The 23,859-nt window shown below is 59.1% G+C and overlaps 2 protein-coding genes and 1 pseudogene across 2 annotated transcripts; all 3 read right to left on the bottom strand.

Annotated features, from left to right (window-relative positions):
* Window positions 1–516: 516 nt before the first annotated feature.
* Window positions 517–4,949, bottom strand: LOC130266468 (serine/threonine-protein kinase pim-1-like). The gene is given in 10 exon segments (XM_056515732.1): window positions 517–538; window positions 1,330–1,393; window positions 1,683–1,853; window positions 2,421–2,517; window positions 2,700–2,795; window positions 2,797–2,921; window positions 3,198–3,374; window positions 3,662–4,031; window positions 4,265–4,315; window positions 4,431–4,949. Coding segments are annotated over 10 exon segments (1,692 nt in total).
* A 2,556-nt stretch (window positions 4,950–7,505) lies between these two features.
* On the bottom strand, window positions 7,506–15,104 carry LOC130266467 (uncharacterized). The gene is given in 11 exon segments (XM_056515731.1): window positions 7,506–7,740; window positions 8,030–8,865; window positions 8,954–9,142; window positions 9,144–9,268; window positions 9,545–9,721; window positions 9,977–10,346; window positions 10,580–10,630; window positions 10,744–11,263; window positions 12,145–12,388; window positions 14,354–14,524; window positions 15,095–15,104. Coding segments are annotated over 11 exon segments (2,928 nt in total).
* Window positions 14,650–22,274, bottom strand: LOC130266470 (serine/threonine-protein kinase pim-1-like; annotated as a pseudogene).
* Window positions 22,275–23,859: the final 1,585 nt, after the last annotated feature.

The following is a 23,859-nucleotide window of genomic DNA, read 5'->3' as shown; positions in this document are numbered from 1 at the left end:
TAATTGTATTAGCAAGTCACAGCCCACGTGCAGAGTGAGGACCACTTTCCACCTGTTAAAGGGATGCTCCTTGTCCTTGGTGTGCTCTCCCCAAGGGATGGGCACAAGGGATGGTGGCACAAGTCCCAGCACAGCCCTGTCTAGCAATGGCCACTGTCTAGAAATGCTGTAAAAAGATGCATTTACACTCAAGTTAAAGCCTCCCAGCTGGAGCTGGTGGGATGCTCTCCAGCTGTAGATGGATGTGGTTCGGTTCCTCTGGTTGAGAGGGGCTGCATTTTTGCCCTTTGTTGGAGTTTTCTTCTCTGTTACAAAGCAGGAAGGGCTACTATGAGTAACACAAGTTTGCAGGATTATTTAAGTTTATAAATATATGCACACACATATATTTTATATATATATGTATGTATGCGCAGAGGTTGTTCAGATAATACTGTATCTTTTCAAAAAAAAATGAAAACCCTGAGGAACAAGGGTTGAAAAAAAGTTCTGTTTAAAAAAATAAACAGTTTTCTTCTAGCACAAGCCGCCTTCTTGTCTGTGGGGAACAGGGGAGTAGAGGGAGAGCAGGATAACTTCAACTGAGGATGTGACCTGGATATGCTTATCCCACAAGTAATTTGTAAAAATAGTGTGGGTTTGGAATCCTCAAGCAGGCGCCACAGTCTGCCCTGCAAAGTGGCTTTTCCTTCCTGGGCAGTTCAGGGAACAGTGAGAGGTATGGGGAGGGCTGGGAAAGAGGGCAGGGTACCACGCCATGCAGAGTGCTGGGTGTGGTATATCTGGGACCAGGTGCAAGACAAGATGCCTGCATGTTGATGGATTTGGTAAACTCTGCTGCCAGTAAAAGGGATATGACAAACAAAGAACTCCTACACTGCCATGTTAAAATGGGGTCTTGCAGAACATTGAGTTGTTTTCCCTGGGTATATTGATCAATTGCAGGGAAGGGAGAAGGATGACAAATTTGGGCAGCCCTTGAGCCAAAATGGCATTTTGCCGCTTCTGATTTCCTCCCAGCTATTGCAGTGGGTTGACAGCTCCACACTGCAAGCCACTCCCTTTCGCAAGGCACACGCAGACCTTGCTGGAAGCTCAGGATTCCTGAAGGGGCTGCTGCAGTTGGCAACAGGAGCCGTGCTTGAATTCTGCACATTGCTTAAGCCCCCATCCCATACGGCACCAAGTGGCTGAGGAAGGAGAGAAAAAGATTTCCGTGGAAGAAGGGAGGCCAAAAGCTTGGAAAAGGATGAAAGAAACGCTCCGATGATGATGATAATGACAAGAAAAAGATTTTATTTTTGACAGCAAGTGAACACCCGCCGCCACACTCCAGCCCTCCCAGACTGGCAGGCCGAGCGGTGCCCTTTCCATGGCATGAGGTGCTGGTAGCCTGGGGAGAGAAACCAGAAAGCCACGGTCAGTGGCAGCAGGCTCCTGTCCCCCGTGTCCTACCACGGCCTGTGCGTGGGCCGAGCTGCTGCCTGTGCTCAGAGCCCAAACCTCCCGACCCATGCTCTCAGATTTAGAGGAGAGCAGCATGGCAGGCCATGCTGCACCTCTTCTGCTTAAGCACGGCACAGCAACCTCCCCAGCAGCTGCAAGAGCGAGATTCTCCTGTGCCCGCTGCCCCCTGCCCCAAGCCCTTCCGCCCCACCTGTGCTGCGGAGCCGGATACCCACCTCTGGAGACCTGCTGCGGGGAGAGGAGCTGATCCCACACGAGGTCCTCGTCCTTCCTGAAAGGGATGTCCCCGCACACCGTGGCCCCCCCGGGGTAGCGCCGGCACTGGACGGGCTCCACGGACGGTGCCGGCGCTTCCTCATGCGGTCTGGGCACCGGGTGCAATCTTCCTGGACAAAACAAAGAAGAATTGCATGAAAGTCAATTCCAAACAAGACCTGGAAATAAGAAAAAGCGCCAAACGGTGATAACACCGTTTCACGGGCCTGGGGAGGGTGTGACCGCTCCATGCGAGAATGAAACCTCACATGGAGGAAAAACCCCACCCTTCCCGCCCGTAAGCCCATCCCTTCCTCAAGGGCCTGCAAAGCAGAGCAGCCGGGGCCTGGCTCCAGAACCCGTCCCCCTCCGCCGTTCCCATCCACACGGATGGATGCTTTTGTCAGGCTGGCTGCCCCCACCCCAGCCCGTGCCAGCCAGAGCTGGCAGAAGCTCTCAGAGAGGCCAGGAGCCGGCTCCCTTTCCACAACACCCGTCCCCTGTCCCGCCAAAAAGCTGGGCGGGCGGCGGAGACATCGATATTCCCCATTGCCGCCGAGCGGGGAACGTGCGGCGCGTGGCCAGGCCGAGCCCTGCCGTGCCTGGAAGCACGAGCGTCCCCCCGCCCCTGCGCCGGCTGGGGACTCATCTTGATTTCGTCGGGGTGCAGAGCGTGTCCTCCGGGAAGGGGCCGCAACCAAAGCCCATCGGCTTCGCTCCGCCAGCGGCCAGCTCGAGGATGGCGTTCTCCGGCTCCGCATCGTGCTCCACAAGAACACGCCAGCTGTGCCTCGGCTTGCGGGGACGTCACGATGCCATTGAGCTGCAGGGGGATGTTTCCCCTTTTCCAGTCCGTGGCAACTTCACCGCCCTGTGCCACGACTTCTCCAATAGGACGGGGAGCCCTGAGCCGCTCCCTCCACCACTCGCCGGGGACCCGCGGAAGCATCTCCTGGGCCGCGCTCTCTGCTCCGTGCCGCAGCCGCAGGGAAACGCTCTGGAGATTTCTCTGAGCGCCACGAAGACGCGAGCAGCTGGTACTTGCTGGGCTCCTGGATCCTACTGTGCAGAGGGATGGATCTCTGCTGTCTCCTGGGCCAGGTGGGGCTTCTGCAGCCAAGAATGCTCTAGGACGTCTTCCAGGCATGGCCTGTCTGCAGGGTCCATAGATAAACACCACCTGATGAGGTGCTGGCACTCTGCAGAGAGAAACCAGAAACCGCTGGTCAGCTCCTGGCCACGCTCCCCCAGATTCCACGGTGCCCACGCCACACTAGGAGTGCTCGGAGCTGCACCCAAAGCCTCCCATCCAAGCTCCCTTTTGGAGGAGAGCAGCAAAGAGGCACACGTGCTGCCTCTTCCAGCTAAGCCCAGGAGATCAACCTCCTCCCTAGCTGCAAGAGCAGGACGCTGATGTGCCAGCTGCCCACTCCCAAAGCCCTTCTTGCTGCCGTGCCTTGAAGGCACATCCCCACCTTGAGACACCCGGGGCGGGAAGAAGAGCTGGCCCCGAACGATGTCCTCTCTGGTTGTGAAAGGAAGGTGCCCGCACACCAGGTGATAGAGCAGGATGCCCAGGGACCAGATGGTGGCTGGCTGGCCGTGGTAGCAGCCGAAGAGGATCCACTCCGGCGGGTAGTACTCGCGCGTTCCTATGGGACACGGGCACAGCTCATCAGGCCGATGCTGCTCCCTCCCTCCCTCCCAGCCAGCTCCACAAGAGCCAGCCCCTGCCCTGCCGAAAAGCAGCTTGGCTGCAGCCGGCTGAAGAGGGATCCTCCCCCTCCCATCCTCCCTCCCTCCCTCCCTCCCTCCCTCCCTCCCTCCCTCCCTCCCTCCCTCCCTCCCTCCCTCCGTCGCTCCCTCCCTCCGTCTTCCCCCTGTGCAAGCAAAGGGGAGAAGCTCTGCTGCCCCGGCTGGGCCCCGGCTTTGGGCTCACCTGCCATCCAGGTGTAGAAGGTGTCCTGGAGGATCGTGCCACAGCCGAAATCGATGAGCTTCGCGTCGCCGGTGGCCAGGTCGACGAGGACGTTCTCGGCCTTGATGTCGCGGTGCAGGACACCGCGGCTGGTGCAGTGCTGCACGGCCTGCAGCACCTGGCGGAACAGCCCCCGCGCCACGGGCTCTGGCAGGGACCCGCCCGCGTCCAGCAGGTCCCACAGGTCGCGGCAGCGCTCCGGACGCTCCATGACCAGCGCGAAGCCGTCGGGCAGCTCGAACCAGTCCAGGAGGTGTACGACGCCGCGGAAGCCAGGGCACGACACCATCGAGAGCAGCACCAGCTCCAGGGGCACAAGGGCGCCGTCGTGCTGCGGGGGATCCGCGACGCCGTCAGCGGGGCCGATGCCGCGCCGCGCCTTCGGCACCCCCTGCCCGGCCCCGCCGCAGCTCGCCACTGCCCGGCCCGGGACGCTGCGCGGCCCCCGCTCCCTCCACGCTCGCTCCCCTCGCAGCGTCCCGGCTGCCACCCACCCTGCCGGGCCCGGCCTTCGTCCCGCCCGGCACGCCCCGCCGCCTGCTGCCGCTGGCCCCGCTCACTCACCAGCCGCGCCCACTCCCAGATGCGATCGCGGGGCACTCGCTTGATGGCCACCTGCAAGCCAAAGCGAGCGGCGGGCTCAGCTCGCCGCCCGCCGCCCGCCGCCCGCCGCCCCCCTCCCCGCTGCCCGCCGTCTCCCTCCCCGCTGCCAGCCGGCCCCGTCTCTTACCGGGGCGCCGTCGGCGAGCCGGGTCCCGGCGTAAACGCTGCCGCAGCCGCCGCTCCCCAGCAGCGGGCCCTCCCGGTAGAGCTGCTCCAGGGGAGGCTTCTCCGCCCGTGCGGCTGGCGCGGCGCTCTCGGCATTCTGCCCGGGGCAGCCGTCCGCCCCGGGCGCTGCTGCTTCCCGAGCCGCCCTGGGCTCCGGCGGCTCGGGGCCGGCGGCCGAGCTGACGGGCGGCGGGGCTCGCACCGGAGAAGCTGCCGGCGACGGGGCGGGAGCCGGGCGGCTGCGAGGCGGCTGCGGGCGGAGCTGCGGGAGGGGCCTCGTTCGGGGCCGGGGCCGGGGCCGGGCCAGGGACCGCGCCAGGCGGAGCCAAAAGACGGCGCTGCTCCAGCACCACCACCAGCAGAGCGCGGCGCTCTGCCAGAGGCTCTTCAAAAGGCGCCGCACCCAGAATGGACGGAGCCCCGCGGAGGCGGCACAGCGGCGGGCCCGTCTCGCCCACGGGCGCCTTGCGAGACGCGGCATGAGCCGGGCTGGAAGAGGCGGAACACGGACCGGACGCGACGGGAGTAGAGGGAGTGTGGAAGGGACAAGGGGACGGAGAACGAGCGGGAAATCGAGCGGAAAACCGATCGACACAGGCGCTGCTGCTGCTGCTGCTGCTGCTGCTGCTGCTGCTGAGCCGCCGGAGCGCGCGGCCGTTCTTCTGTGGCTTCCGCTGAAGAACCCAACGGAGGAGCCGCCGCGCGCCCCGCGGAACGCAACGAACAAAGAGAAATTAAAACCGAAGCGACTTCCTATTAGAGAAAGAAGCAAATAAAGCAATGCAGGAATAAAGAAGACTGTTGGTTTGTGTCTTTTTCTTTGGGTGAGGCGAAGCATTTGGTGGGGAAGGATCGCCTCTTCTGACAGTTTTGCCGGTGTGGACAGGAGCGGAGCATTGAAATTTCAAGTAGAAAAGAGAAATTGTGTCAGTATCGTCATCTCTTTTCATTCTCTGTTGAGACAGTTGCAGGCTGCCAAAAGCCATGGTCTGCAACGTGGAACTTGGTGCCAAGTTTCTTTTTCTGCCAGAGGATGAGGAGGGGAGGTAGCCCAGAATGACGGAGTCGTGGCACGCTTTGCCTTGGAAGAGACCTGGAAGATCACATGGCTGCAACCCCCGTGCTGTGCCTGGGACGCCTTGTAGCAGACCAACTTGTCCTGAGCTCCATCCCGCCTGGCCTCGTACACTGTCAGGGTGGGGCATGCACAGCTTCTCTGGGCAACCTGTTGCAGGAAAGTCTTTTTCTTCTGAATCCCTCATCTAAACCTACTCTCTTTCCCTTTGGATCCATTTTCCCTTGTGCTCTCTCTGCCTGCCCTTGTACAAAGTCCCCGTCCAGCTTTCTTGTAGGTTGCTGTCAGGTACTGGAAGGCCACAGTTGGGTCAAGCCTAAGCCTAAGTCTCTTTTGCAGGCTGAAGAAGCCCGGCCGTGCCAGCCTTTCCCGGCAGGAGAGCTGCTGCAGGCCTCGCAGCACCTCGGTGTCCGTGCTGGGCTCCTGCTGCAGCGCGTCGCTGTCCTTGCCGGCCGTGCAGGGGAGCCCAGCAGAGGCGGACGCGGCCCTGCTGGTGCAGCGCCAGCGGCGTGCGGGAGACACGGCCCCGAGAGCGGCTGCGGGAGCGGCGATTGGCGATTGGCCGCCCGCTTGGCGGAGAGCCGGGGCCTTTGTGCCTGCCCCTCTCTGGCCCGCGGGCTCGGGGGAAAGGCGGCCTGTGGCGCCCCTCAGAGCCGGCCCTGCCCGCTGCCCCGGGGGCTCCCCGGCGCCATCTTGAGGGTCCCGGGCCGCGGCCTGCCCGTGCTCAGCCGAAGGCCGCGGAGCAGCAGAGAAACACAGCCAGGGCAGAGAAAGCGCCCTGGGATTGCAAGGCCAGTCTTTGGTGTGCTGCATGGGTTTGCTTTCAGAGTCTGGACGAGATGATAAAATCGCCAGGGAAACAGAAACGAACAAGTTCTGCCTTGGCAGTACCTGTAGGCTTTGAGGGACAGGGTTCGTGGTGCTTACTTGCTCACAGGGACGCACAGAAAGTTTTGAAATGGTAAAAATAGTCACAACCCCTTAGTAATTGGAGGGAACACCTGAGGAAGTGGCAGCTAGCAGCTCCAAAAGACGAGGCTTTTGCTCCTGTATTCTACCCGAGAGCTTTCTGGGCAGGGGCAATTCTTCTGATTGCATCAGCGTGGCCATGGCTAGAAAGGGCAGCGAGCAGATGAATTTAGCTTCTGCTGCCAGCCCCTGAAATGCCAGCTCTCATTTGTGAGCGCCGGGGATTGTGCTTCAGCCTCTGCACTCGCCCAGCTGCTCCTCCTCGGCCGCTGCTGGCACACGGGCGCAGCCGTGCTGCAGCAGCTGTCCCGCACACAGGGAGGGCGCTGCAGCCTCCCCGAGGTCACCAAGGACAGGAGCAGGGAACGCGTCCCCGATCTGGTGCAGTACCCTGCAGTTGTGGGGGACCCTCTGGTCTCTTTGATGGGCGGGGGAGCGGGACAAATGGAATCAAGATGAGACAGGGATCAAACAGCCCCACACCCGGCAGCGTTTTCTCCTACCAGAGCTCCTTTGAGTTTAGTGAGCCAGTGAAGCCTGCGGAGCACATGAGAGCCAGGAGTGAGGGAAGGCTCAGATAAAGCCCATGTAGGCATTTCTCTTTCCGAGGGGCTTCTAGGGAGACAAAGGAGAAAAGAAGGATGTCCCATCTCGCGACATCTCCTTTCTGTCTTCAGTAGGAATCCTGCATACAGGAGTTTACTTGATCCCTTTGGTGCCAGGCAGCACCAAGAACTTGAACCTTGCTGGGGTCCAGCCCTGCCTGCCTATCTTGGGAGTAGAGGGAAAACACGATAACTCTGGGCAGCCCTTGAGCCGAAATGGCATTTTGCCGCTTCTGATTTCCTCCCAGCTATTGCAGTGGGTTGACAGCTCCATCACTGCAAGCCACTCCCTTTCGCAAGGCACACGCAGACCTTGCTGGAAGCTCAGGATTCCTGAAGGGGCTGCTGCAGTTGGCAACAGGAGCCGTGGTTGAATTCTGCACATTGCTTAAGCCCCCATCCCATATGGCACCAAGTGGCTGAGGAAGGAGAGAAAAAGATTTCCGTGGAAGAAGGGAGGCCAAAAGCTTGGAAAAGGATGAAAGAAACGCTCCGATGATGATGATAATGACAAGAAAAAAGATTTTATTTTTGACAGCAAGTGAACACCCGCCGCCACACTCCAGCCCTCCCAGACTGGCAGGCCGAGCGGTGCCCTTTCCATGGCATGAGGTGCTGGTAGCCTGGGGAGAGAAACCAGAAAGCCACGGTCAGTGGCAGCAGGCTCCTGTCCCCCGTGTCCTACCACGGCCTGTGCGTGGGCCGAGCTGCTGCCTGTGCTCAGAGCCCAAACCTCCCGACCCATGCTCTCAGATTTAGAGGAGAGCAGCATGGCAGGCCATGCTGCGCCTCTTCTGCTTAAGCACGGCACAGCAACCTCCCCAGCAGCTGCAAGAGCGAGATTCTCGTGTGCCCGCTGCCCCCTGCCCCAAGCCCTTCCGCCCCACCTGTGCTGCGGAGCCGGATACCCACCTCTGGAGACCTGCTGCGGGGAGAGGAGCTGATCCCACACGAGGTCCTCGTCCTTCCTGAAAGGGATGTCCCCGCACACCGTGGCCCCCCGGGGTAGCGCCGGCACTGGACGGGCTGCACGGACGGTGCCGGCGCTTCCTCATGCGGTCTGGGCACCGGGTGCAATCTTCCTGGACAAAACAAAGAAGAATTGCATGAAAGTCAATTCCAAACAAGACCTGGAAATAAGAAAAAGCGCCAAACGGTGATAACACCGTTTCACGGGCCCGGGGAGGGTGTGACCGCTCCATGCGAGAATGAAACCTCACATGGAGGAAAAACCCCACCCTTCCCGCCCGTAAGCCCATCCCTTCCTCAAGGGCCTGCAAAGCAGAGCAGCCGGGGCCTGGCTCCAGAACCCGTCCCCCTCCGCCGTTCCCATCCACACGGATGGATGCTTTTGTCAGGCTGGCTGCCCCCACCCCAGCCCGTGCCAGCCAGAGCTGGCAGAAGCTCTCAGAGAGGCCAGGAGCCGGCTCCCTTTCCACAACACCCGTCCCCTGTCCCGCCAAAAAGCAGCTGGCCGGGCGGCGGAGACATCGATATTCCCCATTGCCGCCGAGCGGGGAACGTGCGGCGCGTGGCCAGGCCGAGCCCTGCCGTGCCTGGAAGCACGAGCATCCCCCCGCCCCTGCGCCGGCTGGGGACTCATCTTGATTTCGTCGGGGTGCAGAGCGTGTCCTCCGGGAAGGGGCCGCAACCAAAGCCCATCGGCTTCGCTCCGCCAGCGGCCAGCTCGAGGATGGCGTTCTCCGGCTCCGCATCGTGCTCCACAAGAACGGCCAGCTGTGCCTCGGCTTGCGGGGACGTCACGATGCCATTGAGCTGCAGGGGGATGTTTCCCCTTTTCCAGTCCGTGGCAACTTCACCGCCCTGTGCCACGACTTCTCCAATAGGACGGGGAGCCCTGAGCCGCTCCCTCCACCACTCGCCGGGGACCCGCGGAAGCATCTCCTGGGCCGCGCTCTCTGCTCCGTGCCGCAGCCGCAGGGAAACGCTCTGGGATTTCTCTGAGCGCCACGAAGACGCGAGCAGCTGGTACTTGCTGGGCTCCTGGATCCTACTGTGCAGAGGGATGGATCTCTGCTGTCTCCTGGGCCAGGTGGGGCTTCTGCAGCCAAGAATGCTCTAGGACGTCTTCCAGGCATGGCCTGTCTGCAGGGTCCATAGATAAACACCACCTGATGAGGTGCTGGCACTCTGCAGAGAGAAACCAGAAACCGCTGGTCAGCTCCTGGCCACGCTCCCCCAGATTCCACGGTGCCCACGCCACACTAGGAGTGCTCGGAGCTGCACCCAAAGCCTCCCATCCAAGCTCCCTTTTGGAGGAGAGCAGCAAAGAGGCACACGTGCTGCCTCTTCCAGCTAAGCCCAGGAGATCAACCTCCTCCCTAGCTGCAAGAGCAGGACGCTGATGTGCCAGCTGCCCACTCCCAAAGCCCTTCTTGCTGCCGTGCCTTGAAGGCACATCCCCACCTTGAGACACCCGGGGCGGGAAGAAGAGCTGGCCCCGAACGATGTCCTCTCTGGTTGTGAAAGGAAGGTGCCCGCACACCAGGTGATAGAGCAGGATGCCCAGGGACCAGATGGTGGCTGGCTGGCCGTGGTAGCAGCCGAAGAGGATCCACTCCGGCGGGTAGTACTCGCGCGTTCCTATGGGACACGGGCACAGCTCATCAGGCCGATGCTGCTCCCTCCCTCCCTCCCTCCCAGCCAGCTCCACAAGAGCCAGCCCCTGCCCTGCCGAAAAGCAGCTTGGCTGCAGCCGGCTGAAGAGGGATCCTCCCCCTCCCATCCTCCCTCCCTCCCTCCCTCCCTCCATCCGTCGCTCCCTCCCTCCGTCTTCCCCCTGTGCAAGCAAAGGGGAGAAGCTCTGCTGCCCCGGCTGGGCCCCGGCTTTGGGCTCACCTGCCATCCAGGTGTAGAAGGTGTCCTGGAGGATCGTGCCACAGCCGAAATCGATGAGCTTCGCGTCGCCGGTGGCCAGGTCGACGAGGACGTTCTCGGCCTTGATGTCGCGGTGCAGGACACCGCGGCTGGTGCAGTGCTGCACGGCCTGCAGCACCTGGCGGAACAGCCCCCGCGCCACGGGCTCTGGCAGGGACCCGCCCGCGTCCAGCAGGTCCCACAGGTCGCGGCAGCGCTCCGGACGCTCCATGACCAGCGCGAAGCCGTCGGGCAGCTCGAACCAGTCCAGGAGGTGTACGACGCCGCGGAAGCCAGGGCACGACACCATCGAGAGCAGCACCAGCTCCAGGGGCACAAGGGCGCCGTCGTGCTGCGGGGGATCCGCGACGCCGTCAGCGGGGCCGATGCCGCGCCGCGCCTTCGGCACCCCCTGCCCGGCCCCGCCGCAGCTCGCCACTGCCCGGCCCGGGACGCTGCGCGGCCCCCGCTCCCTCCACGCTCGCTCCCCTCGCAGCGTCCCGGCTGCCACCCACCCTGCCGGGCCCGGCCTTCGTCCCGCCCGGCACGCCCCGCCGCCTGCTGCCGCTGGCCCCGCTCACTCACCAGCCGCGCCCACTCCCAGATGCGATCGCGGGGCACTCGCTTGATGGCCACCTGCAAGCCAAAGCGAGCGGCGGGCTCAGCTCGCCGCCCGCCGCCCGCCGCCCCCGCCCCCTCCCCGCTGCCCGCCGTCTCCCTCCCCGCTGCCAGCCGGCCCCGTCTCTTACCGGGGCGCCGTCGGCGAGCCGGGTCCCGGCGTAAACGCTGCCGCAGCCGCCGCTCCCCAGCAGCGGGCCCTCCCGGTAGAGCTGCTCCAGGGGAGGCTTCTCCGCCCGTGCGGCTGGCGCGGCGCTCTCGGCATTCTGCCCGGGGCAGCCGTCCGCCCCGGGCGCTGCTGCTTCCCGAGCCGCCCTGGGCTCCGGCGGCTCGGGGCCGGCGGCCGAGCTGACGGGCGGCGGGGCTCGCACCGGAGAAGCTGCCGGCGACGGGGCGGGAGCCGGGCGGCTGCGAGGCGGCTGCGGGCGGAGCTGCGGGAGGGGCCTCGTTCGGGGCCGGGGCCGGGCCAGGGACCGCGCCAGGCGGAGCCAAAAGACGGCGCTGCTCCAGCACCACCACCAGCAGAGCGCGGCGCTCTGCCAGAGGCTCTCAAAAGGCGCCGCACCCAGAATGGACGGAGCCCCGCGGAGGCGGCACAGCGGCGGGCCCGTCTCGCCCACGGGCGCCTTGCGAGACGCGGCATGAGCCGGGCTGGAAGAGGCGGAACACGGACCGGACGCGACGGGAGTAGAGGGAGTGTGGAAGGGACAAGGGGACGGAGAACGAGCGGGAAATCGAGCGGAAAACCGATCGACACAGGCGCTGCTGCTGCTGCTGCTGCTGCTGCTGCTGCTGCTGCTGAGCCGCCGGAGCGCGCGGCCGTTCTTCTGTGGCTTCCGCTGAAGAACCCAACGGAGGAGCCGCCGCGCGCCCCGCGGAACGCAACGAACAAAGAGAAATTAAAACCGAAGCGACTTCCTATTAGAGAAAGAAGCAATAAAGCAATGCAGGAATAAAGAAGACTGTTGGTTTGTGTCTTTTCTTTGGGTGAGGCGAAGCATTTGGTGGGGAAGGATCGCCTCTTCTGACAGTTTTGCCGGTGTGGACAGGAGCGGAGCATTGAAATTTCAAGTAGAGAAGAGAAATTGTGTCAGTATCGTCATCTCTTTTCATTCTCTGTTGAGACAGTTGCAGGCTGCCAAAAAGCCATGGTCTGCAACGTGGAACTTGGTGCCAAGTTTCTTTTTCTGCCGGAGGATGAGGAGGGGAGGTAGCCCAGAATGACGGAGTCGTGGCACGCTTTGCCTTGGAAGAGACCTGGAAGATCACATGGCTGCAACCCCCGTGCTGTGCCTGGGACGCCTTGTAGCAGACCAACTTGTCCTGAGCTCCATCCCGCCTGGCCTCGTACACTGTCACGGGTGGGGCATGCACAGCTTCTCTGGGCAAACCTGTTGCAGGAAAGTCTTTTCTTCTGAATCCCTCATCTAAACCTACTCTCTTTCCCTTTGGATCCATTTTCCCTTGTGCTCTCTCTGCCTGCCCTTGTACAAAGTCCCCGTCCAGCTTTCTTGTAGGTTGCTGTCAGGTACTGGAAGGCCACAGTTGGGTCAAGCCTAAGCCTAAGTCTCTTTTGCAGGCTGAAGAAGCCCGGCCGTGCCAGCCTTTCCCGGCAGGAGAGCTGCTGCAGGCCTCGCAGCACCTCGGTGTCCGTGCTGGGCTCCTGCTGCAGCGCGTCGCTGTCCTTGCCGGCCGTGCAGGGGAGCCCAGCAGAGGCGGACGCGGCCCTGCTGGTGCAGCGCCAGCGGCGTGCGGGAGACACGGCCCCGAGAGCGGCTGCGGGAGCGGCGATTGGCGACTGGCCGCCCGCTTGGCGGAGAGCCGGGGCCTTTGTGCCTGCCCCTCTCTGGCCCGCGGGCTCGGGGGAAAGGCGGCCTGTGGCGCCCCTCAGAGCCGGCCCTGCCCGCTGCCCCGGGGGCTCCCCGGCGCCATCTTGAGGGTCCCGGGCCGCGGCCTGCCCGTGCTCAGCCGAAGGCCGCGGAGCAGCAGAGAAACACAGCCAGGGCAGAGAAAGCGCCCTGGGATTGCAAGGCCAGTCTTTGGTGTGCTGCATGGGTTTGCTTTCAGAGTCTGGACGAGGTGATAAAATCGCCAGGGAAACAGAAACGAACAAGTTCTGCCTTGGCAGTACCTGTAGGCTTTGGGGACAGGGTTCGTGGTGCTTACTTGCTCACAGGGACGCACAGAAAGTTTTGAAATGGTAAAAATAGTCACAACCCCTTAGTAATTGGAGGGAACACCTGAGGAAGTGGCAGCTAGCAGCTCCAAAAGACGAGGCTTTTGCTCCTGTATTCTACCCGAGAGCTTTGTGGGCAGGGGCAATTCTTCTGATTGCATCAGCGTGGCCATGGCTAGAAAGGGCAGCGAGCAGATGAATTTAGCTTCTGCTGCCAGCCCCTGAAATGCCAGCTCTCATTTGTGAGCGCCGGGGATTGTGCTTCAGCCTCTGCACTCGCCCAGCTGCTCCTCCTCGGCCGCTGCTGGCACACGGGCGCAGCCGTGCTGCAGCAGCTGTCCCGCACACAGGGAGGGCGCTGCAGCCTCCCCGAGGTCACCAAGGACAGGAGCAGGGAACGCGTCCCCGATCTGGTGCAGTACCCTGCAGTTGTGGGGGACCCTCTGGTCTCTTTGATGGGCGGGGGAGCGGGACAAATGGAATCAAGATGAGACAGGGATCAAACAGCCCCACACCCGGCAGCGTTTTCTCCTACCAGAGCTCCTTTGAGTTTAGTGAGCCAGTGAAGCCTGCGGAGCACATGAGAGCCAGGAGTGAGGGAAGGGCAGGCTGGGAAGGCTCAGATAAAGCCCATGTAGGCATTTCTCTTTCCGAGGGGCTTCTAGGGAGACAAAGGAGAAAAGAAGGATGTCCCATCTCGCGACATCTCCTTTCTGTCTTCAGTAGGAATCCTGCATACAGGAGTTTACTTGATCCCTTTGGTGCCAGGCAGCACCAAGAACTTGAACCTTGCTGGGGTCCAGCCCTGCCTGCCTATCTTGGGAGTAGAGGGAAAACACGATAACTCTGGGCAGCCCTTGAGCCGAAAATGGCATTTTGCCGCTTCTGATTTCCTCCCAGCTATTGCAGTGGGTTGACAGCTCCATCACTGCAAGCCACTCCCTTTCGCAAGGCACACGCAGACCTTGCTGGAAGCTCAGGATTCCTGAAGGGGCTGCTGCAGTTGGCAACAGGAGCCGTGGTTGAATTCTGCACATTGCTTAAGCCCCCATCCCATATGGCACCAAGTGGCTGAGGAAGGAGAGAAAAAGATTTCCGTGGAAGAAGGGAGGCCAAAAGCTTGGAAAAGGATGAAAGAAACGCTCCGATGATGATGATAATGACAAGAAAAAAGATTTTATTTTTGACAGCAAGTGAACACCCGCCGCCACACTCCAGCCCTCCCAGACTGGCAGGCCGAGCGGTGCCCTTTCCATGGCATGAGGTGCTGGTAGCCTGGGGAGAGAAACCAGAAAGCCACGGTCAGTGGCAGCAGGCTCCTGTCCCCCGTGTCCTACCACGGCCTGTGCGTGGGCCGAGCTGCTGCCTGTGCTCAGAGCCCAAACCTCCCGACCCATGCTCTCAGATTTAGAGGAGAGCAGCATGGCAGGCCATGCTGCGCCTCTTCTGCTTAAGCACGGCACAGCAACCTCCCCAGCAGCTGCAAGAGCGAGATTCTCGTGTGCCCGCTGCCCCCCTGCCCCAAGCCCTTCCGCCCCACCTGTGCTGCGGAGCCGGATACCCACCTCTGGAGACCTGCTGCGGGGAGAGGAGCTGATCCCACACGAGGTCCTCGTCCTTCCTGAAAGGGATGTCCCCGCACACCGTGGCCCCCCGGGGGTAGCGCCGGCACTGGACGGGCTGCACGGACGGTGCCGGCGCTTCCTCATGCGGTCTGGGCACCGGGTGCAATCTTCCTGGACAAAACAAAGAAGAATTGCATGAAAGTCAATTCCAAACAAGACCTGGAAATAAGAAAAAGCGCCAAACGGTGATAACACCGTTTCACGGGCCCGGGGAGGGTGTGACCGCTCCATGCGAGAATGAAACCTCACATGGAGGAAAAACCCCACCCTTCCCGCCCGTAAGCCCATCCCTTCCTCAAGGGCCTGCAAAGCAGAGCAGCCGGGGCCTGGCTCCAGAACCCGTCCCCCTCCGCCGTTCCCATCCACACGGATGGATGCTTTTGTCAGGCTGGCTGCCCCCACCCCAGCCCGTGCCAGCCAGAGCTGGCAGAAGCTCTCAGAGAGGCCAGGAGCCGGCTCCCTTTCCACAACACCCGTCCCCTGTCCCGCCAAAAAGCAGCTGGCCGGGCGGCGGAGACATCGATATTCCCCATTGCCGCCGAGCGGGGAACGTGCGGCGCGTGGCCAGGCCGAGCCCTGCCGTGCCTGGAAGCACGAGCATCCCCCCGCCCCTGCGCCGGCTGGGGACTCATCTTGATTTCGTCGGGGTGCAGAGCGTGTCCTCCGGGAAGGGGCCGCAACCAAAGCCCATCGGCTTCGCTCCGCCAGCGGCCAGCTCGAGGATGGCGTTCTCCGGCTCCGCATCGTGCTCCACAAGAACGCGCCAGCTGTGCCTCGGCTTGCGGGGACGTCACGATGCCATTGAGCTGCAGGGGGATGTTTCCCCTTTTCCAGTCCGTGGCAACTTCACCGCCCTGTGCCACGACTTCTCCAATAGGACGGGGAGCCCTGAGCCGCTCCCTCCACCACTCGCCGGGGACCCGCGGAAGCATCTCCTGGGCCGCGCTCTCTGCTCCGTGCCGCAGCCGCAGGGAAACGCTCTGGGGATTTCTCTGAGCGCCACGAAGACGCGAGCAGCTGGTACTTGCTGGGCTCCTGGATCCTACTGTGCAGAGGGATGGATCTCTGCTGTCTCCTGGGCCAGGTGGGGCTTCTGCAGCCAAGAATGCTCTAGGACGTCTTCCAGGCATGGCCTGTCTGCAGGGTCCATAGATAAACACCACCTGATGACGTGCTGGCACTCTGCAGAGAGAAACCAGAAACCGCTGGTCAGCTCCTGGCCACGCTCCCCCAGATTCCACGGTGCCCACGCCACACTAGGAGTGCTCGGAGCTGCACCCAAAGACTCCCATCCAAGCTCCCTTTTGGAGGAGAGCAGCAAAGAGGCACACGTGCTGCCTCTTCCAGCTAAGCCCAGGAGATCAACCTCCTCCCTAGCTGCAAGAGCAGGACGCTGATGTGCCAGCTGCCCACTCCCAAGCCCTTCTTGCTCCCGTGCCTTGAAGGCACATCCCCACCTTGAGACACCCGGGGCGGGAAGAAGAGCTGGCCCCGAACGATGTCCTCTCTGGTTGTGAAAGGAAGGTGCCCGCACACCAGGTGATAGAGCAGGATGCCCAGGGATCAGATGGTGGCTGGCTGGCCGTGGTAGCAGCCGAAGAGGATCCACTCCGGCGGGTAGTACTCGCGCGTTCCTATGGGACACGGGCACAGCTCATCAGGCCGATGCTGCTCCCTCCCTCCCTCCCTCCCAGCCAGCTCCACAGGAGCCAGCCCCTGCCCTGCCGAAAAGCAGCTTGGCTGCAGCCGGCTGAAGAGGGGATCCTCCCCCTCCCATCCTCCCTCCCTCCCTCCCTCCCTCCCTCCCTCCTCCCTCCCTCCGTCTTCCCCCTGTGCAAGCAAAGGGGAGAAGCTCTGCTGCCCCGGCTGGGCCCCGGCTTTGGGCTCACCTGCCATCCAGGTGTAGAAGGTGTCCTGGAGGATCGTGCCACAGCCGAAATCGATGAGCTTCGCCTCGCCGGTGGCCAGGTCGACGAGGACGTTCTCGGCTTTGATGTCGCGGTGCAGGACACCGCGGCTGGTGCAGTGCTGCACGGCCTGCAGCACCTGGCGGAACAGCCCCCGCGCCACGGGCTCTGGCAGGGACCCGCCCGCGTCCAGCAGGTCCCACAGGTCGCGGCAGCGCTCCGGACGCTCCATGACCAACGCGAAGCCGTCGGGCAGCTCGAACCAGTCCAGGAGGTGTACGACGCCGCGGAAGCCAGGGCACGACACCATCGAGAGCAGCACGAGCTCCAGGGGCACAAGGGCGCCGTCGTGCTGCGGGGGGACCGCGATGCCGTCAGCGGGGCCGATGCCGCGCCGCGCCTTCGGCACCCCCTGCCCGGCCCCGCCGCAGCTCGCCACTGCCCGGCCCGGGACGCTGCGCGGCCCCCGCTCCCTCCACGCTCGCTCCCCTCGCAGCGTCCCGGCTGCCACCCACCCTGCCGGGCCCGGCCTTCGTCCCGCCCGGCACGCCCCGCCGCCTGCTGCCGCTGGCCCCGCTCACTCACCAGCCGCGCCCACTCCCAGATGCGATCGCGGGGCACTCGCTTGATGGCCACCTGCAAGCCAAAGCGAGCGGCGGGCTCAGCTCGCCGCCCGCCGCCCGCCGCCCCCCTCCCCGCTGCCCGCCGTCTCCCTCCCCGCTGCCAGCCGGCCCCGTCTCTTACCGGGGCGCCGTCGGCGAGCCGGGTCCCGGCGTAAACGCTGCCGCAGCCGCCGCTCCCCAGCAGCGGGCCCTCCCGGTAGAGCTGCTCCAGGGGAGGCTTCTCCGCCCGTGCGGCTGGCGCGGCGCTCTCGGTATTCTGCCCGGGGCAGCCGTCCGCCCCGGGCGCTGCTGCTTCCCGAGCTGCCCTGGGCTCCGGCGGCTCGGGGCCGGCGGCCGAGCTGACGGGCGGCGGGGCTCGCACCGGAGAAGCTGCCGGCGACGGGGCGGGAGCCGGGCGGCTGCGAGGCGGCTGCGGGCGGAGCTGCGGGAGGGGCTCTGTGGGGATGGTTGAAGAGATGGAAAGAGGCGAACTGGCAACGTACAGGAAAACCGATTTGGGCTGCTGAAGAGTGGAAAGACATTGCTACTCGATTAGAGAGATTACCTGTGAAAGTTCGGCATGTAGATGCCCACGTCCCCAGAAGTAGAGACAATGAAGACCAGCAAAATAATCAGCAGGTAGATCAAGCTGCAAAGATAGGGGTGTCGAAGATAGACCTTGACTGGGAGCACAAGGGAGAGTTGTTCCTAGCTCGATGGGCCCATGATACCTCAGGTCACCAGGGCAGAGATGCCACTTATAAGTGGGCACGAGACCGAGGGGTGGATTTAACCATGGACAGCATCTCCCAGGTTATCCACAACTGTGATGCGTGCGCTGCCATCAAGCAGGTGAAGCGGGTGAAGCCCCTCTGGTATGGGGGGCGATGGTCCAAGTATAAGTACGGAGAGGCCTGGCAGATTGACTACATCACACTGCCTCAGACCCGCCAGGGCAAGCGCTACGTCCTGACCATGGTGGAAGCCACAACTGGATGGTTAGAGACGTACCCAGTGTCTCATGCTACAGCCTGCAACACCATCCTGGGCCTGGAAAAGCAGGTCCTGTGGAGGCATGGCACCCCTGAGAGGATCGAGTCAGACAATGGGACTCATTTTAAGAACAATCTCATTAACACCTGGGCTAGAGAACACGGTATTGAGTGGGTGTACCACATCCCTTACCATGCACCAGCTGCAGGTAAAGTGGAAAGGTACAATGGATTGCTGAAAACCACCTTGAAGGCATTGGGTGGGGGGTCTTTTAAAAACTGGGAACAACATCTAGCAAAGGCTACTTGGTTAGTTAACACCAGAGGTTCCATCAACCGAGCAGGTCCTGCCCAGTCTGACTCCCTTAATATAGTGGATGGAGATAAAGTCCCAGTGGCCCATGTTAGAGGTCTGTTAGGAAAGGCAGTATGGGTTAATCCTGCCTCGAGTACAGGCAAACCCATTCGTGGGATTGTCTTTGCTCAAGGACCAGGATGCACATGGTGGATAATGCAGGATGATGGAATAACACGATGTGTACCACAGGGAGAACTGATTGTAGGATGAGACAGAAAGAAATATGTAAGTGTTGAAGGACTGAGTAAGTGAAATGAGAGGAAATGTGTAAGTGTTGAAGGTTTGAGCAAGTTGGATGAAAGCTTTTACGTTGTAGTTAGTGGGTGTATATCCCAATCGTGTGTAACGTTCACGATGTGGGATAAGGGGTGGAATGTCCCGGTTTGTGTTGTGTCTGCTCCTCTCCCTGCCCCCACACCTCTCTGTCTGCATGGAGCTGCCGCCGGTGTCCTTCTCCCCACCCGGTTGGGGGGGGTGGGGCCCCAGGGGCTGTGCTGCTTGGCTTGCCCGGCTGCCCCTGCTGCTGGCTGCTGCTGCTGCTTGCTGCCCGCTTGCTAGCTACCCCGCTGCTTCTGCCCCAGCTTGCTGTTGCCCCGGCTGCCGCTGCCCTGCTGCTGCTGCTGCCACTGCTGCTGCTTTCCCCCCCCCCACCTTCTCTCCTTCAGCTCGAAGATCTGTACTGGCTCCGGACAGGACCTGAACATCAGAGACTGCCTCCAGAGCCTGCCAAAGAAGCTTCTCGCCCTTCCCAGCAGCGACCGTCTTTCACTTTGGTGAAAACTTTTTTTGTCATCTGGGATTGTACTTTCCTGTTGCTGGGAAGTGTTTTTCTTGTGTTTGTTAATAAATAGGTTTTTTCCACTTTTCCCCCCGAGTAAAATTCTTTCTGAGCCCAGTGGGGGGGAGGAATTGTGAGGGGGACTTATTCTCTGGGGGGCTCCATTGGAAGTTTCCCCCCAGGTTTGTCCTAAACTTGGACATGCCATTTGCCATATTGGTGTCTGTGAACTTATGGCCCGAGCGGCCGGGGGTTGGCTGCCGTGCCATTCCCGAACCATGTCGCCACGCCTTGGCGGAGGCAACAAGTGGTGCCAAAACCAGGGACGCATCCAGGAAACGGGAACCCCCTGGACAGGTGAACGGCGGCCAAAGCGGCTGGACCAGCTTGGCAGGGAGGACACTCCCGGACCAGCGAGGAGGATGGAAGCTCTCACGAAGGCCGTGTCTCAGATTCATAAGCAATGGGGTATTGATTGTAAACCAAAAGATTTTACTCTCGCCGTGTCGAGGCTTTTGCAAGTTGGGGTCATTGACCGACTGGTGGATATACTCCACCCAGAAATATGGGAAAAATGTACCAAGGCTCTGGCTGAGGAAACAATGTCCTCAGGCTCGGGGAAGAATATTAAATCATGGGGAAAAGTTGTACAGGCTTTGCAAAAGGCTCTGCAAGAACAAGAGACCTGGAAAGCTGCACAAAACTGTTTTCTGGCCACACCCTGACTGGCAGTTGCGGTGACTACGCAGACTATGAATGAGAGCAGTCTTGCTGAGTGCAGAGATTCACGGGCACGGGAGCCCTCTCTGCAGCCCCCGAGCCCGGGCCTGCCTGCTGAGGGAAGAGTGCAGGCACAGTTGTTCTGGGACGGGCCAGTGGAGGAGGACGGGGGCACCACCATTAAATCGGAGTCTGAAAGGGCTTGGGAGGGACCCCTGCCTTATGCGCCACGGGGAGGTGCCGGGCCCCAAGGGAATGGGGTGGATGCAGACGCGGCTGGCGGGAACAGGGAAAATCCGTTAGATAACGCAGACACGCACGAGCAGAACATTGGGGAGAAACCTGGAGGGGAAATTAGGGTCAATCAGTGCACTTCTCCGGAGACACATCCTTACAAGACAGGAGCATCCCTCAGCAGGGGGCGGGGTGAGCCTAGGGGGAAGGAGCAGCCCAACCCTAAGGGAAAGGGGCGGGGCGGGAGCCTGACAAGAAGGTTCCAGAGTCTGGAAGTATCCAGGCAGTCGACCTCCAGCTCCGAGTCAAACTCTAGCTGGGACGAATGGTTTCACAAGTGATCCGTAGCCGACTCCAACCTTGACAAAGAGGAAGTGAGGGTACATAAAATCAGTAACAACGCTCCTACTTGGGTCAAGGGGAAGTTAGAAAAGGAACGAACTCTGCTTATGGAATGGAGGAAAATAAAAATAGCATGCGCCGACTGGGGCCCATCAGCTACGCTGGCGTTCCCAGTCCGAGTAGGAGGGCAAGGCGGAAACCAGAGGACTTATTCAGCAGTAAATCCTAAGGATGTACAAGCAATTGTTAAAGCAATTGCGGACAGAGGGATTAATTTGGCTATGGTTTCCACTCTCATCGATAGCGTTTTTGGAGGAGACGACATGCTCCCATTTGACATTAAACAAACCTGCAGATTGATTTTTGATGGGGCGGGGATGATCGTCTTCAAACAAGAGTGGAAGGACAATTGTACAAAGCAGCTAGCCAACAAATATAAGCAATTTTAAAACAAGTAATTTTCAAATCAAATAATTAATTTAATTTTAAAATTGAACACAACTAAAATAAGCAATTTTAAAACAAGCAGTTTTAGTAAAGTTACAGACACAAAGATTTAAATGATTTTTAGTACTCACTACCTAAATCTTCTATGAAAATACTATCACAAGCAGTTCTAAAGTATGCACACCCATTGCTCATATACCCTAGTAGTGTTTCAGGAATCTCCTTTGGATAACTTTCAAAGTTACAGACATTCTCTTCTATGTCTAAGCAAATATCTTGAGCTCTGATTGCATTACTTTCACAGCTAAACCCTCGTTGTTCCCAGAAAATGTAAGTTTCCAAATTAATAGTTTGTTACTTTTCACCAATTTGACGGGCCCATTCTCTATGCTAGAAAGGATAGAGAATAACTCCATCATGATTCAGCCCTAATGCAATGATAAGGAATATTGAATGTACTGAAACATTACATATGGTCCGTGCAAAGGTTGTGGCTGTGTTTAAAACTGCTCGGATCGTAGGTAAAATTTACCAAGTTTCGCCAGGATTGGAATTCTTTTTCAAAATCATGGGCATTATCCCAAATTATTCTCCGAATTTTAGTAGGAAAAGTGGTTTCTTCGACTTCTCATACAATTGAGGCAGCAACTGACTGCATCCACAATCGAACCTGGATACAGCAGAGAGCTAAAGAAATGTTAGCCAATTTATTCATTAATACTTCTAAATCAATACTATTCACAATTCTCAATCTTGTTCCCACAACACTGGTTGTGTCTCTTGTTTGTTTCTTGAAAGGGTCCTCCTGGTTTTGCACCCAGGTTGTCCATCCCTAGAAAAGGTGAACAAGCCAGCTGAATTACTGAGACATTGTTCTGCATTGGCAATTTGACTTATTTAAAAGACCATGCTGAATTAAACAATATTTGTTGTTGGCCAGTTTTCCAAATTACCTAAGGTCCAATTTCAAAAATTTTCAGGCTCAGTATAACCAGCGGTTGGGTCATAAATGTGTGAAAATATTAACATCGAGTTTCCCTCAGTATTTTGTATTGTTTTTACCACACATAATTTCATAGGAAAATTGTAAAACAGTTCAATTTTGATTTTGAATCTTCACAAAATAAAACAAGGCTGTAAGGTCCTGTGCCATAACTGTATACAGGTTTGATGAGGGATTCAGCAATTAATCTTCATGTTCCATGGCATTATTCTGTGAAAAGTAAACACAACAGAATCTGCCACAAAGAGGCAGGAGGTTAAAATGATGGAACTATCCAGCATGTAATGCAGACTGGAATTCTGTTAACTTCCCAATCATTTTGCTGCCAAAAAGGAATCCACTCTGTACCTCCTTTAAACAGAGCATAAGAGTCAATGTAGTTGCAAACAAAGGAGGCACTCCGCACTTCAAGCTGGAAAACACTCCAAATAACCATCAGTGCCCCAACCCAAGAGCCACCCCGTCGCCCAGTAATAATTTGTTTAGCAGAAGCATTGGTGAACAAAGAATTATTGAACAAAGAATTAGTGAACAAAGACTGCTTGGGGGAGAAAGCAGAGGCTACTGTTGGAGAAGATGAAACGGAGGAATCTTGCAAATATGAATGCTCTGATTCTGGGAATACAGAAACCATGAATGAAATTGAAATGAAAGCCACGTTTGAGATACTAAGCCCTAGTTACTAAATAACCAGGTACACAATAGGATGGCTCACTGAAGCTAATCCACTCGGAATTAAACAATGCTTTTGGCCAGAGGGCAAGGCCAAAAGACACAAAAGACTGGCCAGCACCTAAAGATTAGATCTTAGAGTTTAGAATGTCACACACTATGCTAATATAAGGATTCCTATAGGCTGCATGTAAATGCTATAGAATTAGTATTTTGTATTAGATTGGTTCTTAGGGATCAGAATATTCATAATGGAAATGGATTTATTGTGTTACAAACAGGAAGGCGCTCTCTTTTTCTTCCTCTCTTTACCTTCTTTACTCTCTCTCTCTACCATCCCCCTTCTCTCTTTCTTTCCCCCCTTTTATCTCTTTATTCTGCATGTGGCTGTGCCGGGCAGATCCTAGCAGATTTTTTATAATAAACTGCAACTGTAGCTTTTAGCATTTAGAGAGCTCTGAGTCTTGTTCCACTCTGTCCACCCTGACACAAAGAATCAAGGAGTATCCTGTAGAGACACACCAAAATTCCCAAGAGACCTCCAAATTCCCTTTAAGGACACCAACATTTTCAGCAGAAACCCCAAAATTCCCTATGGGGACCCAAAAAATTCCCTGTACAGAGCCCATAATACCCAGAAATTCCCTTTCAGAAACTCAAAATTCCCCTATAGAGACCATGACACACCCCTGGACCCTCTATAGGATTTGCCAGGCCACTGTGGATCCCCTATAGACCTCCCAGAACGCCTTTAGGGACCCCCAGAGCCTCTGAAATCCCCTATAGACAAGCCCAAATCCTCTACAGAGACACTGAGCGCTCCCTGTCCCCTACAGATCCCCTATAGACCTCACAGACTCCCTTTATTGACCCCACAGAGCCCCCAAATTCCCTTTGCAGACCCCCAGAAACCCCCCACAGGCTTAAAGCCGTGCCAGTCCCCTACAGATCCCCTACAGATCCCCTATAGATCCCCCCAGCCCCACCGCAGCTCTCGGACACACTGGAGCCGGATGGAGGGACCGGGAGCAAAGATGGCGGCGCACGGGAGGCACTAACGGGTGTTCTGAGCATGCTCGGAGAGAACCGGTCAGGAGAGGGGCGGGGCTTAGAGGGGAATGGGGCGGGGCGAACACAAGGGCTCAGTCTGAAGGAAAGGGGAGGGGATAATGATTGACAGGGGCTGTGATTAGAGGAGGGGGGGCAAATAAATGGGCAGAAACTGAGGGGAAAGGGGCGGGGTCAGAAAAGGGCAGGAACTGTGAGGGGAAAGAACTGGGCCAAAAGGCCTCGTGGTCCTAAAAGGGCCTGGTTTGGCCTAAAATTACACAAAAGGGGCACAAATTCATCTTAATTCCAGCAGTGTTGGCCTAAAATCAGCCAAAGGGGCC

Source organism: Oenanthe melanoleuca, unplaced genomic scaffold, assembly GCF_029582105.1.
Source record: "Oenanthe melanoleuca isolate GR-GAL-2019-014 unplaced genomic scaffold, OMel1.0 S054, whole genome shotgun sequence".
Lineage (NCBI taxonomy): Eukaryota > Metazoa > Chordata > Aves > Passeriformes > Muscicapidae > Oenanthe > Oenanthe melanoleuca.
This window is presented reverse-complemented; position numbering and strand designations above follow the sequence as displayed.